The 13,676-nt window shown below is 33.1% G+C and overlaps 1 protein-coding gene across 1 annotated transcript; it reads right to left on the bottom strand.

Moving 5' to 3' along the window:
* Positions 1–5,245: 5,245 nt before the first annotated feature.
* On the bottom strand, positions 5,246–12,127 carry LOC138306228 (SAC3 domain-containing protein 1-like). The gene is made up of 8 exons (XM_069246625.1): positions 11,966–12,127; positions 11,369–11,425; positions 10,885–11,013; positions 10,560–10,721; positions 9,285–9,488; positions 8,322–8,474; positions 7,636–7,825; positions 5,246–6,734 (listed from the first exon to the last, which is right to left on the bottom strand). Exons 1-8 carry the CDS (start codon positions 12,040–12,042, stop codon positions 6,618–6,620), a joined length of 1,089 nt encoding a protein of 362 aa, XP_069102726.1. The 5' UTR covers positions 12,043–12,127; the 3' UTR covers positions 5,246–6,617.
* Between the last annotated feature and the right edge of the window lie 1,549 nt (positions 12,128–13,676).

The raw sequence follows: 13,676 nt of genomic DNA, 5'->3' as shown, positions 1-13,676 counted from the left end.
CTACCTGACTGATTAAGGGTGTATGCTACCTGACTGATTTAAGGGTGTATGCTACCTATGAGTTAAGGGTGTTGCTCCTGACTGATTAAGGCTGTATGCTACCTTATTGATTGAAGGGTTATGCTACCTGCTGACTTAAGGGTGTATGTATGCTACCTAAGGGTTGCTGATTGAGTTAAGGGTATGCTACCTGCTACTGATTGAGTTAAGGTGTATGCTACCTGATTGAGTTAAGGCTGTATATGCTACCTGATTGAGTTAAGGGTGTATGCTACCTGACTGACTTAAGGCTGTATGCTACCTGATTGAGTTAAGGGTGTATGCTACCTGACTGACTTAAGGCTGTATGCTACCTGATTGAGTTAAGGATGTATGCTACCTGACTGACTTAAGGATGTATGCCACCTGTGATAAAAAGAGCGAAAGTGATAGACCATACAACTTGAATGTAACAAACAATTTAACTAAGATTGTATGATTGTTAACTTTACTGAAAGTGTGATACAGTAATGAAATCCAGGATTGTGTTGTTGAGTTATAAAATGTTATGTCTGTTTATTAGAATCTGTTATATTGTTAATATTTCACTATTCAATTTCTGCTCTCCTTATGGTACCATTAACTGTCATATCTTCCGTGATTGTAGCTAGTTGTTAACTACACAATTCACTATAATAATTCATATTATGTGTGCTGTATTTTACTGCCAAGTTATGTATGAAAATGCCATATAATGATATCAGAGTTATGTCCCTTGTTCAATATTTACATTGTTTTATCTTTTGCCAAATCATATTATCCTGAAATGAAATCCTTTGTGGATCTTGAATTCCTTTAGTATGCATTTCTGTTTCTTCCATTAGTTTCTTTGCTAGCAGTATTCAGATCTCAGTATTTTGAAAATCAGAGTTGTTTCCCTTTGGTATTGTGATTTCTGCAAGTGGAAAGCTATGTGTCAGAATGCCTGTCTGAAGTGTTCCTGACTGTTACACTTACCCTGTTAATTATATCAATAAGGAAGAAGACATAACAATTTTGTTATTCAATCTTGAGTGTATAGACATAACAATTAAGGGTAGATAACTCTGTGACACGTTTATTTATAGGTTGTATCATGGTTCCATCAGATTTTGGGAGAGTTAAAACTTTGAGGGTCAAAGCATGACTCTTTGTAATCATTAGAAAATGTTGTAAACCAACTTATTTTTGTGTGCAATTAATTTTCAAGGATGAAAGAAAATCCTCCAAAAAGAAATCACTGCGAAATTGACTCAAACACAAGTACGGTAAGATGATACGAGAAAAATTAAAATACCATGGATAATTAAGTCATTCAGCATAAATTACAAATCAAAATTAGGTCGCTGTGCAAATAATTTACTGTTACAGTAATATGAAGATAATAATGAAAGTTTGTTTATACGTACCGTAGTTGGTTTATAAGCAGAAGGGATGGGGAATAGATGAGATTGAATGTGTTAAATTATTTTTCATTTGTCTTAATATAAACACTGCTTGAGTCTTATAGATATCATAAGTTAGTATGTTTTTAAAAGAACTTAGAAAACTTATGTATGACTTGCCAATATTTGCATATTCATGACTTTACTATATTTTCATATTCATGACTTGCATTGACTATATTTGCATATTCATGATTCTGTTCCACTGCATTATATATTGACATGTAAAAAAAAGTATGATTATTTATTGTACAAAGTTAAAAGTAATATTGTACAGATCAATGTATAAATCTAATAATTATTGTATATTATTGCAAAAAAAAAATCGTTTTATTTCCTATCTCCAAAAAAAAATTATATTTACATGTATATTATTATTTATATTTACTTGTCATGAAGAGGCTTTTTCTAAACATTACAAACATATGTTATGTATCCAAAGTATATTTATCCAAATTTTGTTATATTTACATATTTCAAACTTTAATTTTAATAATTATCAGGTATATAATCTTGTTCAATTTCCAACCCTTTTACAATAAAACGACATTGTTCTTAAGGATACTGTACAGTTATTATTTGAAACACAGATCCTTGAAATCATCCTTTTTCATAGAGGATCATTTCCTGTGCTTAAAAAAGGGAAATGGGAAATGGGGAAGGTGTAAATGCAAATACTTCATATGGTATTCATTATTTCAAATAATATCAATTTTAGGCCCCAAAAAGGGTCATGGATCTTAAAGGGACAACATAGCAATAGGCTGAGTTATGTTGGTGGTAAACAGACCATACCGTGGACCCCATTATGTATAGTAAATTGTACTAGGTAATGGTGTATACAGAAATTGGTTTGATGTATCAGAGGATGAAGAATATTAGATCATCACATTGCCAAGATTTTGATGTGACTTCTTCTCTGTTAATTATGTACAATTACAGGTTATAACTTTCCAAATAAAATGTATTTATTTTTTAATTGATGTTGGGTTTTTATTTCACCAGGCTGGACACTTGCCATGATGCAGCATCATCTTTTTTCATTTCTCAGATTGAACATTGACCTTTATTCAAGGTCAAAAAGGACTAGTTTGATCATTTCTAAAGCAACTTCTTCTCACCAGACATACACATGTATACAAATATATGTAATTACCGTATTCGACCAAATAAGTGCCCAGGGGGTTTAAAAAATTGAAAAGGTGCTAATGCTAATAAGACATAATTATTGCAAATCTAGACATTTTTGGGTTTTTTTGTGTCTTTATTTTCGCGTGGGCAATTGAAATCGAGGCCTCAAAAAGCATGAGGAGCGTTTATAGGGACATGGGCGCAAACTGGGTCGAATATGGTATTGCTAATACTGTAGACAATATGATTTATCTTTACTATTCCTTCAAACAACTTTTTCTCACTTATCTACAAATCAATCAAGATGAAAACTTTACAGATAAAGAGAAAGTGCTAGTACATATATATTTTCTCATGAAAGAGAAAATATAAAGTAAATACACACATTCAAAATTTAATATAATTTTTAATTCCATTAAAATTGTTAATTTATAATGAATCACAAAGCATTTTAAAGGTGATAAAAACAGATTTTAAATATGCTATTTTTGTGTTGATATTTGTTTATTGTGGTGCACTTTATGATTTCCAACAAAAAATACAGGTTGTATTTGACGTAATTTCCATAAAATGTGCTTGAAACGAAGTCCACAACGACCCTTGTCTAGAACGATCGCATCGCTTATCGCCCCTGATATCACCAGGTGGCCGTAGATTCGTGACGTCATCTGAGACCAACAGCTGTGACAAGAGCCGGGAAACTCAATGGGGCAGTGTTGCGGAATTGGCGATTATAGATATTTAAAACAGTCGCGCTACGTGTAGTTGCTATATTGAATAGTGGAAATGAATCCGTATATAATATATAATCTATAACATACAATGATATAATAAAAACGATAGCTTACTCATTCTTATCGTCATATTCTGGGCTATAAAATTGTTATGTTCAATATGTTAAAGATGCTCCACCGCTGACAAATGGTAAATTTTAACTATCAAAAACAGGAGCAGACGATTTAGTATTTTTCTTCAGTTACAAAAGTTACTTACTTTACACCATTACCACCATTGAACAGTTTGTGAGCTTCTAATTTTACTTCAAGCTAAAAACATGAAATATAATTAATTGCATCCCGAAAAAAATCTGTGTTACTATATCCTATATGGAATGAAGTACTGATTGCGCATGCACCAAATGCGAAATAAATTATTCTATATTATTGTTTGTGTTAATTAGACATATATATACACGATCAATTATTGTTCAAATGATGAATATCATTTATGCTCTGTCGGCGGTGGAGCATCTTTAAAAGCCATTTGAAACCGTGTACGTGTGTGTCACTGACTCAGGTTCAAGGGGGTTGCGCTTGACTTTTGTCTGTAACTTAAAACTCAAAACATAGACTTTAAAGTTAAACCAACAAGAAGAAATATAACTTTACAAGAAAATGGACCCAAATTACAATGAGACTACATACTACATGCACATACATGTACATATCGCCACCCTTCATACCCTTTCCAAAACCCTATCATACCGCGATAAACGTGCCCCTATCCCGCCTTATGTACGTACTGCACACCTCTATATTTCCTATTTAAAGCTTAATCCTTCAGAACACCGCACAGAAAGGGCTAGACTTATTTGTTTTCTTAAAGTTCTATAATGAGTTTTACGGATTTGAACGAAATAGAATAACATGTACAGTAGTAACAATACACGCACGGCCGATAAAAAAGACGGGACACAAAACACAGATACTAGATACAATGACCTAATATGGATGACATGTACTCGTGGACAAGATACACATGTAATAGTTCAACTAACACAGGACCATGATACAACATACATTTCTTATAAAACACAAATCATTTACAAGACCGCTTCATTATATTTTCTAACCGTGCGGAGTTTTGGAAATAAGAAACCTGTCGACCTTAGTAAATTTTAAAAGTATACGCACAGACCACAGCACACTAGATAGCCTATTGACCATTATGAGACGATCTAGGGGTCTAAATGAAAAAAAAATCGGTAAAAATTCGCATTCTACATATATAAACGCAAGTGTACTATGTAGAATATAACAGGAAATTAATGAGTACTAAAATTGGCCAAATTTGCGAGCATTGTGGTGTTTTGGGGGTTCGGGGGAGACCCCGATAAAGATATTACAATTTAGAATGACTGAGATATGAGTTTCACGATGTATTTTAATGATTTTGCGAGGGCTTAAGGCGAGAGATTTTGTTTTTTGGGGGTAGGAAAAATATTACTAAATGTATTTACGATTGCTGAGATGAGTTTTACGATGTATTTTGATGACTTTAGAGCGTTCTTAACATGGTAATTTTTCGAATTTAAATTCCTGCAATTAAATAATGATAACTGTGAATGTCGTCATATCATTATGCAACCCTGCTCGATCTGAACTAGTCCGCTAAACCTGCCTATATTATTAGGCTTTTTTTTTCTTTTCTTTTTTTTGCCTATATATTAGGCAAAAAAAAAGATAAATTAAAAAAGCCTAATAATATAGGCAGGTTTAGCGGACTAGATCTGAACATGCCGGTTTCACACCACCGGCACATTGTTGTGTAACCCAAAATAAATATGAAAATCCCTAAAATGAAAAATGTGCAGAAGAACATTTTACCAGTCGGCGAAAATGGGGGGGGGGGAAAAAGACACAACTTATAAATTATTGAATTTTTTCTTTTAATCTGCATGTATTTTTCATGTGTCCGTATGTTTGTAACAGATGATTTTTCTATTAAAACGTAGGTCTAAAGAGGTGGGCCCCAATAATTGTCCATTTTCGCTACGATCTTATTTCGCACATGAAATTACCAGTAGATTCTATGTATATCAAAACTCCTCGCTTAATTTTATGTGTAAACTATAAATTACGTACATGCACAGTCGTATTACTCCAGGGTGGACTGAATAGGAAAGAACTACTTATTCGTTCGTGGTTTAACCCCTGGCACACCATACGCCACATGACATATGTACCCGCGACATTAATGACATCATTATTTACATGTAGTGACGTCATTTCATAGGTTATGACGTCAATAATGTGTCATTATGTAGGGGATAAATCACGCTACCCAATAAGTCGAAATATAATACATTTTTCCGTAAGTACTAAGACATGTGGCTAAAATACACATGCATGTTGACAGTTCCGCGATCGGCACACCGGCTTCCGGTAGTTGATTGTCTCAGATGACGTCACAACTCATCGGAACTCAAGGGAGGTAAGTCATAGAAAAAAATCTGTCGTCGAAAAAATGTGAAGATTGCTTTCATTAATTTTACTATTTAGAGACAAAATATAAGCAAATATCAAACTGGTATATGTTTAGATAGGCATTACAAATGTTTCTAGCGTATTATCTCATTTTCCATGTCCCTTCTGTTTTTATCACAAAGCATTTTAAAAATTACAATATTCCCTGAAAAAACAACAACACTATTTTCTCAACTAAGATTTCTTTTGTAAAAAACCTTAAATTATTAAAACTGAAAGTACGTTGGCATCACCTGTCTTGTAATAAAATTTTGAATACCCAGGTTTTTAAAACAGAACACATGTGTTACACATTTTGTAGCTGTTTGAATTTCCTGCACAAAAATATTCAGTATCGATACTCAATCTATTCATTAGAGAAGGATAAAAAATCTATTATCATGACCATTTAAAAAAAATTGTTACGGAAACAAAATAAAAACAACACATTTTCAGCAACTTGCTATCATTAAAATTCATCTAAAACTCCCTTAAAAATAAAAATCACAATTATTTTTTTAAATCAAATATCATAATTTGAACAGTTTGGGCTTAAAACATATCGAAATTCATGCATTTTAAAATAACATCACAATGAGACCAATAGAACTAAAATATTCGATGGTTAAAGACATGACTTTAAAACATGATATTAATTAAAACTGAGACACAAATCTGACAATTAGAATTTTTTCTCACTGGAAGGACCTGGAGTTACTTCCCCTTGTAAAAAAAAGATGTCAGTTTTAACAATCACAGGCATACCACAATTATTTGCTTAAGTTATTCCGTTTTGTCTGTCGGACCCTGGAGTTACTTCCCCCTGAAGAAAGACATCGGCTAAGGAAATTGTTGACAGGATGTCATCAATCGTTGGATGATGGCTGTGTAATACCTACAAATGAATGAAATTACTGATCATTTCATAACGTAACTTGATAATAGGAGAACTGTGTTTCTGGGTCCTTTGATTGTTATCAATTACATGCTGTGTATGTGATAGATTTGCATGTCTTTATGAAATTCTTTAACTAACTGTTACAATGTATACCTATTTTTTACGAAAAAAAACCTTTATTTCTCAAGAATGTCAATATTTGTAGTGTGCAAAGGTTGGGGTCTTGGGGTCAGCCATCCAGAATATAAACATACAAAAGATGCGACTTTTATTCATTTCTCATGTTCCATTACTAGCGGAATGGTGCTGACATAAGTTTAGTGTTTTGCTCCTCGTGGGATTCCGCCATTTTGTTACTAACAAACGTTCAGCTGCATTGACTAAGGGAGATAATCCAGTGTTCATTTTTTATTTTTAGGTATCGCGATACTAATAAATTACACACGATGCTTCGATGCACCACCAAACGATGCTATACATCAATGCATCAGTGAATTGTTACACCTCTATAAGACACATGTGTAAAAACACTATTATGACGTCACATGTAGTTTTGACGTCATAATCTATATATGACGTAGCATGATTGTTTCAGTAGACGAAAACTTCATATCCAAGCTGGATTTGATAAATTTGATAAATTCTATATCACATAGTCACTCATGTAAGATATATACTTTGGAGACAAATGAAAAGTGAAGTTAACCTTTTAATGAATTCAATCAATATTTCATCCTTTTTTTTCTTTTAAATGGAAATGTTATGCTCAAAGTAAAAAAAAAAGGCAAATGTGAAAGTTTTGTTTCCAAATACATGTACGCATGTGATTTCGCAAAAATTAAAACTTATTTTGTGACCTGTTACCTAAGTAACTACCCAGTACTGTGATATCTCTAACCTTATCTGGATAATGAAAAGCTGATTTTTGGAATAACACAGCTGAGTTCTCCGTCACAGTCAGTCCATGTCGCCGACAGCACTCTGATGCTTGACTTGTGTCAGCATACCGGAGAAGTCTCGTCAGTTTCTCCAGTGGGTAGGTAAAGGATTTCGAGTTAAATCCAGCACTAAATACATGTAGAGATTTACTGTAAAGACAAGGAATTGTATATCAAAATACTTTTACATTTGTGTGATTTCATTAAAATTAGGGTGTTTTTGTTTCATTTGTTTTATCAATGCTTTCGATTTATGCACAATTCCATAATCTAAATCTAAAATTGGAAAATAGTTCAAATTATCTTAAAGTTGTCAGCTCATAAATGTAAAGAGATACTTTCTATTATGAAACCTGCTCAATAACACCACTTTCTCAGTGTCCCAAATGGTCAATTTCACAGTAGTTTTATCAGTATAAAGACTGTTTGTTCTTGTTCCCTAGGGTGGTCTTTATAGACATATTTTACTGTATTTAATAAAACCATATGGCCTACAAGGTAATTAACAAACAAGTACAGTAGTTATATCCATTAACACTTTTGCAAATAATGATACAATTTAGATTTTGTGAAGTTCCTTCATCAATATTAATCAAGTCTGTGAAAATCAGTGCTGAATTTTATGTTTTACTAAAAAGGTTCCCACCTTTGGATGTTGCTAAGGTGTCTGTGTGCTGCACATGCAAACAGAGGATAATGTTTGGAATGTTCAGGTTCCATGAGGCTCAGACATCTGATGGTGTTTGTAAGGATATAAGCCAGACTGGTTCTGTAAGCTCGCTGTACCAGGGGTAACTCCCTAGATAAACACAGATTATATTTTGGTAATTTCATATGTTACACTCATTTCTATTGGTTAGAACTCTGAGGTTATTTTTGCATAGACTGAAAGATTTACACATCGAGTATTATGATGTCATACACGAACAACGTTTTTCGGTAAATTTTAAAAGGGTCACTGGCCAAACTCTAATATGGGCTAAGATATCAATGCACCAAATCTGAATTTGTTTTATTGTAAAAATAAGAAAATAAATGCCTAATTAGTATCACTGAGTTATTCAAATTAAATAATGAACATTACTTTCAATATCTTTTGATTTTGCACCTATGAAGAATGTCCTTTCTTTTTAATGTCTATGACTTCATAAACCAAAACAATATTGAGAATAATGCTTAAATAACAAACTTTAATTCTAAGCTATTTCATTAATGAACAACAACATGTGAATAACTGAGATACTCTACACTTCATAGACTCAAGTATTTAAATTTTTAAATGAACTGATTTTCATGCATTTGAAACCCAGTTTGGAATAAGTTATTTTTTAATTTAAGTCTTTGAATATACTTGTACCTAAATCCTTTTTCAAATGGAATAACTTTTATTATCATAATAGACTCACACTGCACTTGAACCGTTTATATCCACAGATAACCTGCAGGCAATCTGCCAGTATAGGTTATCGGTATATGGAATTTATTTTACAAAATCATAGCCTGACTTTTCCTCATGTGGGCTATACCATATTGCGGGTAATACACAGGAAATTAGGTAGACATCAAAAATATTTTAACATAATAATAAATCTTCATCAGACATCTTTACCTGATGTGTTTAGGGAGGTCATAAAAATGCATCAAAGCATCTGTCTGACCCAGATTAAACATGAGATAGAGGCTCTCAAACTCCTCCTGATGTGGATGATGAGGGGGGACGACTCTATACAGTGAAATAAGCCTCTTGAGGCATTCTTGAGTGTGCTGGTCGTTGATTTTTTGGTCGAAGACTGACATTGGACGGGTACATAGTCTGAAAAAAATAGAAAATTAGAAATAGACTGAATGTACAGTTCTAAACACAATGAATACAAACAATAACACTGAAGAGGTAATATTATTGAAGAATTGAGAGGTTTGTTTTATGGGGGAGTTTTTTTTTTTTTTTTTTTTTTTTTTTTTTTGGGGGGGGGGGGGGGTTCTCATGTCTTACTAGATATGAATGCAGAATCTTGGAGAAGCATTTGATAGAAATTCTAATGTAAATAATCATTATCTTTATTGGATGTACATGTGTATAACAAACAACTCTTTTATGTAGTCAATCATGCATTGAGAATACCTAACAAGATTTGACATAAAACTTTAATAACATAGATTCCGTAAATAAATCCCATCAAATGTAAAATTTCATGCAACACATTAGTTGATTTTTTCAAAGTTTAGAGAAGAATGACAATTACCTCCTTTCTGACATACTGTCTGACCTAACTAGGCCTATGTCCTCTTCATGAAAGAAGACAAGTTTAGTTATGACACAGATCCTCATTTAAGAGAAAATATGAGTATTACACAAGTAACAGAGCACAGGATTTTATAATCACTGTCTTGGCTAGGGATAAAACCTAGTACCTCTGGATTATTAGTCTGGCATTCAACGGATCAAGCTAAAGAGAATTCCTCTACTTTTCTCTATACTTTAGTATAGTTCCCGTGTTCTGGTAGAGTCTGCCGTAGTCGAGAAGGACAGGGAACTGTCACAAACTAGACCATGGCTGTTATCCAATCGCATTCCTAGTAATTATCATATGATGTACTAAAGGTATATACACTGCCCTCCAAAAGTTGTGTTACACATGAAATTTACAGATATACATAAAATATATAAATATGTAAGCCTTGTTAATGAAGCCATCAGTATACATTATTTATCAACTGATTTATACTCATTAATGTATATTTCAAGAGTTTTCTCTGAAATAAAATGTCAGCAAATTGTAACATGTGTAACAGAACTTTCGGATGGCAGTGTGTTGTGGCTAGTTTTGACCATGGTTACAACAATAAACAAACTATCAAATTAGACAATACAAGAGTATCATACCTGTAGCCAGCATAAATATGAAAACGGACAATTTTTTCTAGAAGTTCAATTCCATCCTGACCGCCAATACTCTGTATAACCATGTCTTGTCTGACTGCCCGCAGTCGGTCAAACACAAAATCATACAAATCAGACCAACTGTAGTCAATTCTAACAGCAACCCTGTAACAGATATATGAAATGTGAAACCATTACATATGCTTACTATTATATATTCATTAAAGGAAAGATGGAATAGAACTACAGAAATTTTGTTGTAAAATGTTCCATTTCTATGTCATTTTGCATGAAAGAGTTCAAATGTTGATAAAAGAAATAAACTAACTTTCCTAACAGGTAATCAACAGTCTTTTTAAGTATATGCGGAGGTCGTAGGTCACTTGGCTGTGGGTCTTCCTTCCCCGCTGCTGGGCGACTGTACTCTTTTACCACTCTGGACCGCACACATATGAACCTAGAAAGGAGATCATAAAATATCAATGATCTATGTGACCTAAAATTGTACTTTATTCCACATAAACATTATAATACATAGTATTCACTTCTCCATTTGAAATGAATCAATAGATAAATATACCAGATTTGTAAAGGTTTTTTTAAAAGCAACTGTAGCAGGTTTAGGTGTAAATAGTGATGTGGTTGCCTTCTACCTTCACACCAAGGTAGAATTTCTCATTAGCCGGTAGAGAGACGGACCAGTATTTAGTCTATGCAGGTCAAAACGGAGTCGAGGCAGGGTATGATTATTCGTTTGAGAGACCTTCTGGTGGCACACTTATTCTCGCAGCCTGTGAGAAAAAAAAACCTACCTTCCTCCTTCATCTTTAACGCCTTCTAAAGGATGTAAAAGTTCCTCTTTCTCCCTCCTGAAACATTTTAAGTTAACATAATTTGTCACAAAGTTCTTGGTAATGTATTGGAACATGTCATACCTTCCTATAAATTTGTAAGTACGTAGATAAAGTTACCTGGTTTATGACACCAGTCTTCTAACTTCAGATAGACATCAGTTGTAGAACTATATATATAAGCCCATAACGTTTAGTTTTATTTTACTTTGAAAAGCAATCATTGGGCTGAAGTTTTTTTAATATAATTTGCTTTACTCCTACACGTATATGAGGTCATATTCCGACCTGATTACATTGGTTGGATAACTCCCGTAACATTAGTTGACTGGTCAGACGTTTGTTTTTGTTCGTTGTTGTTTTTATCGGGCGTTATTTTGTTGACTGTCGACACGACGTAATGTTTCAAAAGTGTCTCGTCATGTTAACCTCATCCTCGATATTCCAGGGGTTTCGATCACTTACGATTTCTGGACTTTTTCTTAGTAAAACTGGAGGCAACAGAATAGAACAGGTAATTTAGTCATTTGATGTTAAAAACAAGCAGTTGATACTTACAAATCAATTTCTTTTTCCGGACACATAAATCTACAAGTTCCCTGTATAGAGTTCCCAAATAAGCCTGCATCTTCCATTCTTTTCTGACAGTCGGAGCAGGTGCCCGTGTCCCTCTGACAGCTCGGGGTCAAATTTACGCTTGTATTCTGTACAGTACATAACCTATAAAATCAAACGCATTTGTACTGTAGACACATGAGGGTTAATATTCACCAAAGCAAGCGTGGAATACAAATTCCGGAAATTACATATCCTTTTTCTGATTATTTAGGGAAAACGATTGAGTCCAGTATTCAAGCGTTTATTTAAACCAGAGACTTAGGTTATACATCGCTGTTTAAACTGGTAAATTTTAGAGATTTAAATAGTATACAATAATTTACTACATGTACATAGATATGAATATTTGTAGTCTGTATCATAAATTGATTAAAAACAATGTGCTTTGTTAATTATTACCAATGAAAATTTATCAACTAACCATCAAGATTATACTCGTTTATTCTGATCGTTTTAAAATTATCTTAATTAATTTTCATAATCTCGTTTGCGCTAGATCGTTGATCAGTGCCTTTTAGTGGAATTTTATATTAAAATGTGACGATAGTGTTTTTTTCATTATTTTATGTTAGAATAAAAAATGCATATTTTGATAAAAAAAAGATATCATCTAATTGAGTCATCTATGAATCATAGAATAATGTTCGGTCCAACGAACTCATTATTTTTCATGGGGTGTTACTTTGCAAACGTTATGAAACACATAACAACAAGGCCTATTTCCAGTTATTTCAAACGGTATTTTATTAAAATTTCGATATTTGGAATTGGAAAACAAACTCAAAACTTATATAAATTACTTTCCAAGATACCTCAAAACAAACTAATCGTTGGTACTGGAAACACATTTAATAAATTATTATAAAGAAACTTCTACAGAGAAAAAAAAATACTAAAAATGAAAATTACTGCACCAAAATTTTGAATTTTTGAGGCATATGAAATTGGATGACATGACGCAGTTACTTTTCTAGGGAATGTACAGAAGAACCAATCAAATGAATGAACTATGTGAAAGACAATTTTTATATACATACGGTGACGGATTAGTGCATTTTCGTCTGGCTTTCCTTCGAAATGAAAAACGCAAAAAGAATTATATCGATAATTACCTAAAGTTTTACAAGGTATTTATCCAAAAATTATATAAATGTACATGTATATTGTTTTCTCTTTTATTTAAACTCGTACGTATGAGAGTTGATGTTAAGTTTAAACAGTTTGATTAAATTTGGACGTTAAAGAAACGCTTTTGTATTTTGTTCTTCTTTTGATAGAAACGTGCAGGAAAAGTTCTCGACGTGAAGTAATTTCCTATTTTTTTTCTTCTTCTTGGCGTACTTATTGTGAGAGAGTACGACAATGTTCAATAATTATTCACCATAGTGTTTAGTAAAATAACTATCTGTAAAAGATCCGCGCTGACTAATATGTGCCCTTTATCATTTTTGGCTGCAGCCTGACATCCCGTGACTCAGATCATACTATGTATTTAGCCCCCTCCCCATCACTTCCCTCTTCTAATCCCACATCCGATCATTTTTCAAACAATATTTTTATCCCCGATTCACGGGATTTATCTTGACCCTAGATTACAGACCCTTCATAGGATCAACTCAAGTACTTCCGTAATTCGGTGACACGAGCGGGA

Source organism: Argopecten irradians, chromosome 13, assembly GCF_041381155.1.
Source record: "Argopecten irradians isolate NY chromosome 13, Ai_NY, whole genome shotgun sequence".
Taxonomy (NCBI): Eukaryota; Metazoa; Mollusca; class Bivalvia; order Pectinida; family Pectinidae; genus Argopecten; species Argopecten irradians.
The sequence above is the reverse complement of the archived record's forward strand: the minus strand, read 5'-3'. Positions and strand labels throughout refer to the sequence as shown.